This window comes from Vombatus ursinus, unplaced genomic scaffold (assembly GCF_900497805.2).
Source record: "Vombatus ursinus unplaced genomic scaffold, bare-nosed wombat genome assembly UNPS02004691.1, whole genome shotgun sequence".
NCBI lineage: Eukaryota > Metazoa > Chordata > Mammalia > Diprotodontia > Vombatidae > Vombatus > Vombatus ursinus.
In genome coordinates this window covers 6326395-6340547 of record NW_020944469.1, presented here as the reverse complement: position 1 = coordinate 6340547, position 14153 = coordinate 6326395, and the positions used below count along the sequence as shown (strand labels likewise).

Genomic DNA, 14153 nt, shown 5'->3' with positions numbered 1-14153 from the left:
TTCACAAAAATGAAATTAATTATACTTTAACTTTGAGGAAGTGACCCGTTACCAAGGTGGGTGTCTTTATACCATAGGGTCATTACCAAATCAATTATCTGTGTATAGGCAGACTATAGACTTGGTAGAGCATTCAATCTTAATTAAAAAGAAAGATGAGAAGGTATGATAGCCAACTAAGTTAACTCCAACTTGTTATATCTTACACAAGTTATTGATGCAGAAAAATAAAGAACAGATGAAAGAACACAAGAGTATCAGCAGTGCTTAAGTCTAACTGAAAATCACCATAACAAAAAGGCAAAGAAAGCCTAGAAACTGTCTCAGCAAAGAGTTGACCACTCTCCACACCAAGTAGAGGGATGGAGTAGTCAAGAGGAACACTAATTTACCACAAAAACTCATCTGTGAAATCTTACAGATGAAGATGGTATAAGATTAGGAGCTGTTACTTCATCATAAAACAGTGATAAGCAGCTGAAAGAAAAATAAACTTACCACAAAATCTTGGCAAGATACCCAACTGGGCAAAATCAAAAGGTCATATATCCTGAGAATATTTAAAGAAGCAATAAGAAAAAGGAAAGCAAAGGCAAAAAAAAGGAAACGAAAACAATTACATATGCCTCCATTAATGGCAGTGAAGCCACCACCTTCCCCAAAATGCTATATGACAAGGTAAACATGGCACAATAAAACAAACAAAGATGGGGAAAGCAGCCAAACAATGAATGCCGAGGAGGTCCGTGCTGGAAACAAAAGGAATTGGTTCTTAAGGTGCTGAAAGACAAGAGAGAATACCAGAGTCAAGGAAAAAAATCTCAGGCATTATTACTAAAAAGAAAGACCAAAAAATTATCACTAACTATGGTCCTATATGCCTCTACCAACTATACAAAATTTTTTTTTTTTAATGAGAAAATAACACTCATCAAGGACATTCTTTAGGAAGATAGGAGAAAGAAATAGACTTTCAATGAAAGGAAGGAAACCAATAAGCTGCAGCAGACCACATCTTTTCAATCATACAACTGACTACAAAATATAGAGAACGTAAGATTCCACTGTGCATGCTGGCTGACTTAAAAAAAAAAAAAAAAGCATTTAACGAAAGAGAGCAAAGTGTCACCTTAGGTAGAATCCTCCAAATATTTCTCATGTGTGTTAGAAACTGAAGAAGGTTTCTTGATACTTGAGAATCATCAGAGGGTCAATGAATAGTTACTATGAAATAAGTTATAAAATAGGGAGTTATATGCTCGCTGTGTTCACCATTGTCACAGATGACATCCAACACAGAATCTACATTGAAGAAGAGAAGTGCCCTGGAGATGTTTCTCTAGATACTCATGTTTACAGATTAAATTGGGTTGGTTACATCAATTCCTGCAACACTGCAAAGCCTTCTAAAATGAGATCCATAATGACTATATTCAGGAAAAACCAAATAGGAACACCTATCATCAATATGCTATTGGGTGGACAACCTGTAAGATTATTCCATTCATTGCTATGTACAGTGAAGAGAATCCAAGAAGAGGAGAAAGACAGTAGGCCAGGTTGCCTTGGGGAAATTGTGTAGTACTTTTAATTATTCCCACACTTTTCCAAGAGGGGTCGTCGATGTGGGGAGAGGGGTGGAGAGGGAAGGAGGGGAAGGAGGGGAAGGGCAACTGAGAGAGTTGGACTAGATGGCTTCTGGAGTGGCTTCTAGTTCTAGACTAGTAAGCCTCTGATCTTATAATGCTACATGGCCTCGAATCATGGACTACCTTCTTCTCCAAAGAACTACTGTAACCCAACAAGGTGGGAACAAGTAGGCTGCAACCAAGAAGTAATTGTCCAGGAGAAGCTACATAAAGGATGTTATAAAGACATCTATGACAGAATAAAGAAGGCAGGTAATATAACAAGAATTAGAGATGACTAATGTACAGACTGTGTTTTAATGGTATCGACATAATGTCAAGATATTTAGAAAAAGGTCTCCAGCCTGCTGAGTGGATCTCTTGGACAGATTTATGGGAACATGTGGACAAGAGTCTCACAAGGAACGTGGATTGGATACAATAACACAAATCCACAGAAGCACTGAGCAAGAGAACTGTCAAAACTTAAGGTAGAAAGCTGTGAAGAGGTATAGTTCAGTTAAATAATTTCCTGCAAAAAAATATTCAGTATTAGGTAAAATCCTAAAACCATGAAATCCTCAGAGAAATTCACCATTAGTAGGCAGTCACCACACAGGTTCAAATCAAATCTCTCTACTCACCTGTTTGACAGATTCAGTTGGAAAGCACTACTCACATGTATGCTATGGATATCAGAATGGTAAATTCTTCTTCTCAGTTATGTTATCAAATATAAATGCTCACAATCACCCAGAAATAGCTATTTTTCATGTATTTTGTTCCCAGGTCCAAGAGAAAATGTCTAACCTTTGCTAACACAATTGTCAGATCACTCAAAAAAACAAAACAAAAAAAACCCCCAAAAAAACTATCGGTTGCTTCTATTAAAAGAGTAAATCCAAGTTGTATCTGTACCTATTTCCACATCATCGTCAGCTTCAGCTTTAAAAATATACACTTTTATAACTTCTGAACCAAACCCATCTTCTTTAGAGACATCATCATTGGAAGCTTCAGTGTTGATTTTTACTGGTGGGTTTGCAATTTGGTCTAGTTTCTCTGCATCTTCATCCACTGTAAAAAACAAAGAGGATGCAAGCATTGAGTTCAAGCACCACTCACATTTAGTGGTCACAAGTGAGGTCTAACAGGAATGTAACAAACATTTCTTTTTCACTGACAAAAATATTCAATAAGCACTTAGTTATTAAAAAAAAAAAAAGACAAACCACCCCAAACCACCATCCATTACTTTCAATATTCTAAGTTAAATTTTACCACCAAAATTCAAAACAAGATGTATGATGCAAAATAAAGTGGGCTATGAAACCAATACTACACCGAGCATAGCCCAAAAGCCAAAAAAGCTATGACAACTAAGTTTAACAAAGAAGTGATAGCTAAAGAATAGAGATCTTTATGTTCAAAATTATCAAAATGAAATTAATGTATACTCTATACTTAACTGACAATTTCCAGCCTCGGTTACACTTTAAATAACTACAAACTCAGCAATGCATATTTTATTTCAAAATAGTAACTACACTAGCATTTCAAATAATGTGAGGCTTCAATAGGAATATCTGGAAATGCAAGGCAGAAAACTTTCCAATATGTCACATGAAGACAAAAACCCAATTATGTTACTCCAGATCTTTTAGTCTATATAACAAGAACTTTAATTTCAGATACCAAAAGTGGCCACTTTCAACAACGAAACATTATCAATGGAATGCTTGTCCTCTGATTATATGTTAAGAAAATATTTTTAAAAGACCTGTTACAGACCCACCAATATAAATTTCAAGTCTGTTGACTATCTCTTTAGAAATTTAAAAAAAAAAAACAAAAACACTACTATCAGCCACTGAAAACAGAATTCCTTTATATGACAGAAGATACCCCCCCCAAAAAAAGATGGTATGTATGTTTCAGAAAATCAACACCAAATATAGTTAATGATTTTGATTTAAATTTAAATATGTTAAGGTGTCAGAAAAAATGGACTCTTGCAGTTTCATATAAAAATGAAAAAACAAAAGCTAGATGGAGTCCAGTTACTATCTCTTTTAAATTATTAATTTCGTGGACACCACCAGACAACTACCTTTGATGAACTACATGGATGGGTGGAGTTTTCTAAGGAGTAGAGAAACATGGTCAGACCTGTGCTTTAGTAATATCACTCTGACAGCATAGTGGAAGATTGACTGGAGAGAGGAAGACAGGAGACAGGGAGACCAATTAGGCAGCCAATGCAATAATCAAGGTGAGAGGTGCTGAGGGCCTGAACTAGAGTGGCTGTAGGAGTAGAGAGAAGGTAACAAGAAAATGACTGAATATGTGGAGTGAGAGGGGGAAGCTGCCTCCGAGGTTGTGAGAGCCCTGGGTGACTGGAAGCTTAGTGGTGCCCTTGACAGAAAATAGGAAAGAAAAATCATGAGTTCTCTTTTGCACATATTGGGTTTGAGATACCTAGTCATCCAGGCAGCTGGTGAATCAATATAAAACATTTCATGATATTTCATCTGCAATTCACACAGGTTCATTTATTAGTGAAAACAAAGGTGCAAGGAGAGAAGATGCACAGTATTGAGAGATCTTACAAGTGAGTGACAACATTCTACTTTGTAAAACATTCCAACAAAAGAGCCTTAATTCTGACCACACTGATAAAAATAATGTGACAAGTACAGCACTGTATCTTGTACAAAAAAGCAACTGGCTAGGCTTATTAATAGTGCACATAAAATTACAGGGGAAATGTAATTCTCTTCATGGAATAACATTTTGAAGCCTCCCCATCCATCCCGTCCCTTGTTAGCAGAGGATATCACCTCATACTGTCCCAAGAAAGGAGAGGCCATTAGCCATGCAATCCATCTCAAAGCCATTCTGCTATCATTACTGTCCATTCTTTCTGTCTCTGCTCCAGCCCCTAATGAAGCAAGCCCTTCCCATCAAGGCCAGGCCCTGTAAGTGTGGTTATGCCCTCACAATCAACCCCTCTCTCTCATTTTCATTTTCTCTCTCTCTCTACTGGGGATCCTTTTCGGTCGCATACAAACATGCCCAAGTCTCCCCCATCCTCAAAACAAGCAAATAAATAAACAAAATCACCTTTCCTGGACACTGGCATCCCCTCCAACTATCATCCTCTATCTCTCCACTCTTCCATAGCCAAAAGATAGGAATAGCTGCATAGGCAACCTGTGAAGTCACGGGTATAGCCAGCTCTCAGACAAGGAAATTCCCCTTACCAATGCAGGTTGGCATCTTTTCTGTTACCTATAGTCTTAAGAGAATTGCAAAGAGAGGGCACAGTCTCACAGCTGGTATTTGTCAACGGCAGATCTTGAACTCAGATCTTCCTGGCTCTGCATCCGCCATCCTATACTACCTCTTAGCCAACTCCTAGAAAATGCTGTCATTGTTACCATACCTTCTCAACCTCTTCTAATCTATCTTCTGACCTTATCAGTCTCAACTGAAATTGCTCTCTCCAAAGTTATCAGAATTCTCTAACCACCAAATTGAATGGACTTTCCTTAGCCCTCATTTTTCTTCACCTTTGTAGCATCTGACATTACCGACTTCTCTTCCTGAATACTCTTTCTCCCAGTTTGGCATCGAAAGCCTTTCCCAATCAGGGCTTCAGTCCAGCTTTCCAGGCCGGACGTTACCTCTCTTTACTTTCTAATTGTCCAAAATTCCACTTCCTTTCTCCATGCCTTTGTATAGGCTGCCCTCCATGCCTAGAATGCCTTCTCTCCTCACTCTGTGGGTCTTAGAATCTTAAGCTACCTTCCAAGTACAACTCAAGTGCCCCCTTCCTATGTAAGATTTACCCTGGTCCCCAAGTTGCTTTGTATTTGATTTGTATGTGTTTCATATTTACTTAGCTATGTGGGTACATGTTGTCTCCTCCACAGAATGTAAGCTCCTTGAAGGCAAAAACTGATACCTTCTATCCCATCACAGTACCAAGACCAAGGACCCATTACCAGACCAAGGACTTAATCAATGGCAGTTGAAGGAATTACAGTAGCACTCATTTTCGTGTAACGTCAGCACCTATTTATTCAAGTTGAATTGGAGAGATATACATACACACTTGTTAATACTTCAGCAGCAATTAGTTTGTATTAGCATGTGCATATATAGAGATATATATCTCTATATATGCATGTATATATATATATATGTATATAAGAATTAGTAAAATCGTTTTTAAATATAAGGGATACCACTTTTTTTCCTGTTTAAATAATCTGAAGCAAAACATCAAATATATGAACTGCTTAGCTATGAAACTGTCTAAAATATTTCACTATCTTTTACAAAATAAGTGAAACAAAGTACTTCAAGGTTCTATAAAATAAAGCTTTCAGATATTTTGGTACATCATACAAAATGAGAAAAGAGTCTAGGACCACACACACACACAAAATGACTAAAAGACTCTCACCTGTAAAACCAATCAGTTAACTTAAGAAAAAAGCACATATCCTAAATCTAAAAGATTAAAATCATGATGCACAAAATTAGATTTCATGGGACAAGTATACCTTTTTACAATGCACCAGCTCTATGTCATGATTTCATTCCTGACTTAAAATCATTAAATTTAAACTTTTCTGTCAGGTTACATTGCTCTCCTTTCTTCAGACCTCTAAAGATGACCTATGATTTCATTAATTTATTCTTTAAATTACAATTTATTGGGGGTGGTAGTGTTTGAGTGCCTATGAAGGATAATGGCATCACCACTATTTAGAATGGCTGTGCAAGCCACATTTAAGGAAAAATTCCATCAATTTTTATCAAAATTAATATATCTTTAGAATTCTTTTATTATAGATAAAAACTAAAAACAGTTTTAAAAACTGAAATGACTTGATGGAAAATGCTGTCCACACACAGAGAAAGAACTATGGAGTCTGAATGCAGATTAAAGCATACTATTTGCTCTTTTTGTTTTTTCTTTCTTGTGGTTTTCCCCTTTTGTTCTGATTCTTCTTTCACAACATGACCAATGTAGCAATGTTTAATATGATTGTATATATATAGCCTATATCAGATCGCATGCTATCTTGGGAAGGGGAAAAAATTTAGAAATCAAAATCTTATAAAAGGGAATGCTGAAAACTAAAAATAAATCAATATAATTAAAAAGATAATTAAATTAAATTAAAAAAAATTAAAACAATTGAAATGACTTGAGAAATGGATGGACCCTAAACCCCTCTCTCCTCCTAAGTCAAGTTGCATTCAGGATATCTGAACTGAAATTCACCTTTTCACTTTCTAACGTGAGCAATGTCCAGACCCAACGTGGAATGCTGCTTTCCACCCTACATGACATCCCAGCATGTAATAAGCTGCTGATACCATGCCCACTACAGACCAGTACTAGAAGTTAAATGTCACATAATTAGGAGTAAGGTAAAATCCCATTTGGTAATACTGCAGTTTTCTAAAGTTTAATATCCTTTTATATCCCATTGGGCTATGATAAGAATAATTCTTTTTTAAAGAAAAAAACTTTAGAGCAAGATGTGCAATAGAACGTTTTAAAAAGTAGGAGAAGAATTTTACCTAACCCCCATTAGACCAGCTCTCCTGAAGGGCCATGGCAGGTATGAAATCACCAATAGTGTTACACTGGAGTGCCACATCAATCAGGAGCTAGGAATCTGCAATGGGTCTGGACATCACCACCCTGAAAAATGAGGGTATGCCATAAGTTACAAACGTGTTGAATTTTTTCCTGTTCCCAGGAAACTGGAGATAACGCAGCAGGTGGCTACTACCTGAGAAGACTGCTAGTACAGATGCACCTCATTTTAGACAAATTTCCCTGGTGAAATGTTTCAAATAAATGGAATTTTGATAAACTCACTACTTTAAATGGTTTATATAAAGAGATGCTCCACTGAAATAAGAAATAATTTAAAGGAATTGCAAACTGAGTAACCTCTAAAATGTGAATAAAAGTCCCTCAACATTCTGCAAGTATGGATTTTCACATATCAGATTTCCTTATAAAGGGCCACTCCTGTGGCATTGATTTAAAAATTTCCTCAGATCTACAAATTTCCCTAAAAGCATATATTGATCAGAATGCACGCCATCATTAGGTGGGGAGAGGGGAGAGATGGGGAGGAAATTTGGAACTCAAAATCTTGTGGAAGTGAATGTTGAAAACTAAAAATAAATAAATAAATTTAAAAAAAACCATATATTGAGAGGGGGGAGGGGGAGAGAGAAGGAAAGGGGGGGAGGAGAGAGGAAGAGAGAGTTCTGACCTCATCACTTAAGTAAACTTTTTTCCGTAATATCTTTAATTGCCACATCCCCACCCAACATTCTTGACCTGTCTACAGCATTTTTTGATGACCACCCTCTCTTCTCTGGGTTCTTGTGATACAGTTTTCTCTTGGTTTTCCTCCTACATGTTTAATCATACTGCTTCCCTGCTCAAGAAGCTTAGGTGGCTCCCTATCATCCCCAGTTTTCTGAGTCAGGCGTGTTAATACCTAATAATTCTGTGAATATCACCCATATCATGCCCTCTGACTGTGAGTATATCCTGGGCCCTTCCTTTCTCTCCACACTTTTGGTGAACCCTATCAGTTCCCAATCTGAGAAATGAGGGCTATCTCTCTGTAAGTGACTCTCAGATCTCTTGAGCAAGACCTGGTTTTTCTCCTAGGCTCCATTCCTGTATCTCTGACACCAACTCCTCTCTTTCCTTCCAATCCCCTTTCTTTCTAACAGCCCTACTTCTGTCATCCTTCTGGCTACCCTCAGTTCACAAGCTGGACTATCCCCTGCTTCTCACTCTCACTCAGTCATAGATCCAATCACTTACCAATTCTTGTCCATTCTATCTCCCCCAAATCTCGTGTTTATTCCCTTTCTCTATCCTCATATACCCACCAACCTTGTTCAAGCCCTCAGCATCTCACCCCTAGATTACTGTTTCAGGAAGCTTCCTAACTGATTCCTTGCCTCAAATATCCCTCCTTTATGCACCTACCAAAGGGACAGTCCTAAAGTAGAGGCACGGCCATGTCATTCTCCTCCTCAGTAGACTGCAGGGGGTCGCAATTCCTTCTAAGATTCAGTATAGACTCTTGTGGTTGGCACTTAAAGCCCTCCACAGCCTGGCTCCTGCCTACCTTTCCAAACTTCTTAAATATTACTCCATTTCATATGGTCTGCTCTCTTGCCAAAGTGGCTCTCCTGACTGTCCCCCAAGCCTAGAATTCACTCTCTCCAACTCCATCTCTCAGAATTCCTACCTCTGAGCAAAGATCAGGTCAGTCAGTCAATAAACATCAGGCAACGCAGTTCCTCCTATGAGGCTTTTCCTTATCCCAGCAGTTGCTAGTACTTTCCACTCCACCCTATAACACACACACACACACACACACACACACACAAACAAACAGAATATGAGGTCCTTTAAGGTCAAGGACTATTAACTTTGATTGTTAAAAATGCTTAACTGATATGCCCATACACAGTACAGGGTTCACATTTTCCTGCAACAAGTGATGTGTAGGTGATTACTATTTCTTATCCCTTTCCCCTCCAACTTTCTCAGAAAACATCCAGTCCTTGTATTTGGCACAGGGGAGATATGGGGACAGTCATACTGTTACTAGTGAAGTCAAGAATTCTTCCCCTAATGCAGAAGCCTCCAAAGGACAATTGTGCAAGTCACTGATCAAGGATTTGTACTCCTAATATTTCTTTTTAATCATACATTCTCAACACACGGCTCTAAAGAATAACACACCTACAAAATCTTTTTCTACATTCAATATAAAAATTTGGTCCATGTAGACTATCTCTATTGCAGAGACATTTCTATTAAGTATACATACATTCAACCTAGACCTACTTTTCTAATTATGGTTAATATTGAAGGAAAATTAGCTCCTCAAAAGGGCTTATCCATAGACATCATCAAATCCACATGGAATCCCTCTATTAATCTAGACATATATTAGCCAGAGAAGGAAGCTTAGTTGCTCTGCAATAAAAACAAGGATCAAGACAATTAAGCCTTCTCTTAGTCTGCTTGTTAAACCAATACTTATTGTGTGTGACACCTGGCCCACATACAGTCTGACCAAGGAAGGCAGAGCATTACAATTCTGCGGCATCTTGCAACCTTAGGAAGAGAACAAAAGCATGATGGTGATGACCACCGCTATGCTCATTACAGTACATCTATGTACGGTTATTTCATTTAAGTTTCCCAACAATCCTCTAAATATAATGTGCAGGGCAGATAGTAATTACCTGTATTTTTCAGGTGGTAACACTTCAGCAGAGAAGTTGTGACTTGCCTAAGGGCACATACCTACCAAGAGGTGAACTGAACTAAAACCCAAATCATGCCATTCCTGATCCATCACCCTCTGTAACACACTGTGCTGGCTGTCCCTTACAACTGAACTCCTTAATACCTATCCGCACTAAAAAGAATTACCACTGCAACCAAATTATAAGTCATTTACTCTAGGAAAAGTTGCCAACTCTTAGTTCTGTTTCTAACACAAAAGGAGGCAACAATATGATATTCTTCCATTTACAGCAATTCATCTAAAACATGATTATATAGAAATCCTTTTGAATAAAAGAAAATCACCCACAAAAGAGCTCCAGGGAATCAATTTTGTTGAAGCTGATCCCTCCTGATTATCATTTACCCAGATGGAATGACAGATCCAACATTCTATGAGGAGTAAGTCTTCCATTCAATCCATTTATAGTTAGGATGATGAACCTGAGATGTAGCTCTGGGACTGGAAGAAGTAGGATACTTCGTACCTCCCAAGCCCAGCGACTGAGGATTTCTTTATTCCACTGATAAGCAGGAATCCCAGAAGGAAAGTAGGGCCTTCTCCTTTAGTTGCTGAACTCCATCATTAGGCTACTCTGGAATCTTCTCCATTCTGGAAAAGCAGACAAGGGGCCCTCTTGTCTTAGCTCTGAGGCCTTTCAAGGTAGTTAATTCTCCATCCCCTGAAAGACTCAAGAGCCAGTAGAAGCCAACCCCGGCCCAAGAAGAAAAGGAAGTGAAGTGGAGGCAAGAAGAAAGAAGAAGAAAACCCAAATCCAAATTCAAAACAAAAAGAGAAAGAGGCTAAAAAATCATTTATAAAATCTCAATTTAAACATCACTAATACAAAGAGATACCTAACCTCCAACAAAAACACATGCAATAACAACAGCATTACAACAATACGCTTTGTTCTTCTGTTATTCTTAAAGGTTAATCAAATTCTTGAATTGAAATTTATTCCCTTGATGGTGATTATTTACATAACATATTAAAAGATTATTTCTCTGAATACAGCTCTTAACACCTCTAGAAAACAATGAGTGGGAAAAATGTGGGGTGATGACATCCAATATACCACTGGCCCTATGCTTTAATTCATACTTTCCTTATAAAGTATTTATTTTTACCTTTCACTTGAAAATTTTAATACCAACTATTTTGATACCAAACTAGTATCCAATCGAAGTCATGCTGAACTTAGGCATGGAAACTACAAAGGCTTGTTTATTCAAAAGACAATGCTAGGGAGTAGAAGATGAGTAATTGGTTCAAAAAAAGTTCACACCTAAGATATGTGCAGCATTTGCACAAATTAATTAAAACGCTCAGCCATAGAGTTGTGCTCTGAACACTTGGTAAATATATCAAAATATTCTATCTCATAAATGTCTTGGTTGAAAAAAAATTAACAAAACTCTGAATAAGCTAGACTTACAAGTTGCATTTACAGAATATGCTCATTCTTACAGATGAAAGTTACTGGAAACAATCCAAACTTACATACAATACATATTTAACACATTCCCCAAAATGCATTTCAAAATCTCAAACTCAAAACCTCTCTAAGGACAATTCTAGAAGCCCACAAAGCTGGCAGCACAGCCCTGCCAACTCCATGGGTAACAAACCACTTCTGGTTCAAGATCTACCAACTGACCTTTGGCTCAGCATTCCTGGTTGCTCAGATTTAAACCATAACCTAAGATAACATCTTTATATCATCACCCCAAAAGGTGAGAAGATCTCAAAAAAGCACTTTAAAAACCAATAAATGTCTTTAAAAAACAAAAACAAAAAGACCCAAAACATCAAATATACACAAGACACTTAACATAGGTCAATCCAGATACACACAGGGAGAGGAGAGCTGGCTTCCACATCCAAGTTTAGAATCTGGTCCAAACTCTTTATCGAAAGGAAACAGCATGTATGAAATCTGCAGTGTTACCCTGAAATAGCAGATCATACACAAGTCCCTAAATAAAACTGAACTCACAACCTCTGTGCCTGACAGTACTGAAGAGAAATTTTTGGCTGAGAGGAAAAAAGTATGACTTTCTTCCTCCTGTCTTGAAAAAAAAAATATATATATATATATATATATAGTATATTTTTTCCAAGACACATATTATACATATATATACACACAGACACACAAACACACGTATTTCTACCACCACAATTCTCTTATGTTAACTCTTCCATATGCCTTCATTTTTTTCTGTTCTCTAAGACATCATCACATAAGCGAGAAATTCCCCAGGTTCAAACAGGTGAAAAATGGAAGAAAAGAGAAATACTACTCTTCTGAATGACATTTGGAAGTATGGCTTTCACCCAGTAAATCCAAAAGCAGCTCATAAAAATACAACTTTACAACAAACTGTTTTTCGAAAAGGCTTCTATCATGACTTTTACTGTATGCAGACCCCTCCCACCCTCTTCTAGGTCAAATCATCTCCCAGTCACTTATCCATCTTTGATTTCACTTACAAGATATCATTAAGTAGTCTTCAGAAGTGCTCTTGCCACCATCATCTTCAGTTTTTATAGCAACTGTAGAACCAGGAAGAGTACTGGCTGCTTGGATCACAGCTTCTGTATCTGAATTGGTTACAAGAACTTCCTCTGATGCTATTGTGGGAGAATCAGCTCCTGACACAGAATCCTGGACCACATGTTCCAGATGTCCTTCAGGACCAGTAACAAGGTCAGCCACAAAAATCTGGTCAGGTAATCTAACAGTTTCTGTTATTAGGTCAGAAGTCAAAATGCGATCACTAATATCTAAAATTTCTTCAATGGCAATATCAGCTTCCAGAACAGGTTCAGGAACAAACACACCTTCTGTTACAAAATCATTTTCTGTGACGATATCAGGCCCTTGGACAACTTCAGACGCAAGGCCATGTTCAAGATTTATCCCATCATCCGTGACAACATCAGAAACTAATAGGGCTTCAGGAACTGATACAAAAATATGGTCTCCGTCGATACGGGCAGTACCAGCCATTCCAGACACTATCAAACAATTGTGAATGAAAAAAAGGTTATTTACTCAATTATGGGTACTAAATCTAACAAATGACAGAAAACGCAAGAACAAAAAATATAACTTGAATTGGCCAAGCATACAGTTTCTGCCCTTAAAAAGAAATTGCTGACAAGACAAATGAAATAAAATCCCACTAACTTGGAATTGGCAAGGGGGCCAGGCGAGGAGCAGCAAGAGTTAGTGAAGGCTGAATTAAAGGATTTTTTAAAAAATGCATTACATTATTTTCTAAACATAGTAGTATAAACAAAGATATGAATGCTGATAAAGAGAATGCAGCAATTTGATGAAGAAAGTACTATTTACAATAGGTCTACTTTATATAATGATGTATCCTAAATATGAAGTACTTTAACATACAAGAATTGCTGGCCTTAGAAATTAAAGGCATCTTTCATTTCTGGAACCCCTGGTTACCAAACCAAACCAAACAACCCTATTTATTTTAAAGCCTTCCATTTCAAATAATACTCATAAAATTCAGAGGAAGCATTTTGAAATTTAAAATTTTAAGTTTGACCTTGATAAAAAGACCAAGAAACAAAAGATGCCTTTACCTTCTGGGTCAAGCAGTTCTTCCATGTCCATATTAATTGTAAATTAGTGAATCAGCATTAATGAGCTTTTATTTTAAATCATTTGTTTTTTGAGCCGCATGGTCAATACTCCTTTTTAGTATTAATATCCTATGTAAATACAACCCTCTTACAACAAAGTATTCTGTATAACAAAGATATGTCCATGAGGCACCTGGAGGCAAGGAGTGGGGGAAATACTGCCTTCATTATCTAGATACAATTTTTTTTTTTTTTACAAAGAAAAATCTAGTACATTACATGTTTTCTCCAAACCCCTTCCCAAATGAGTCATTTTCCATAACAAAAAGTAACTTATTGAGTGCTATTTCCTCAGCAATTTTCATTATTACTACCATGTTGGTCCGACTACAGCACACCCTCCTAAAATGCTCTTTAAAAGGAAAAAATATATAGAGGTATACACTGAAAAATAATACAGGCCACACTCAGGTTTTATATAAGCCAGATTAGGGGAAGGGCGCGGGGGGGGTATGGCCTAGGTTCAGACCAAAATGGTAACTTACTG

The 14153-nt window shown here is 37.3% G+C and overlaps 1 protein-coding gene across 8 annotated transcripts in view; it reads right to left on the bottom strand.

Annotated features, from left to right (window-relative positions):
* ZNF711 (zinc finger protein 711) overlaps window positions 1-14153 on the bottom strand; it is a 39692-nt gene that overhangs the window by 10926 nt on the left and 14613 nt on the right. For 6 of the 8 annotated variants that reach the window (XM_027840096.1, XM_027840079.1, XM_027840104.1 and 3 more), the window contains exons 3-4: window positions 12488-13015; window positions 2547-2705 (exon numbers count right to left, since the gene is read on the bottom strand). In XM_027840096.1, coding sequence (XP_027695897.1) covers window positions 2547-2705; window positions 12488-13015 — 687 coding nt within the window. Of the gene's footprint in view, window positions 1-2546; window positions 2706-10534; window positions 10604-12487; window positions 13016-14153 lie in introns of those variants that run through there. The other 2 variants (XM_027840125.1, XM_027840118.1) reach the window with 2 other exon arrangements.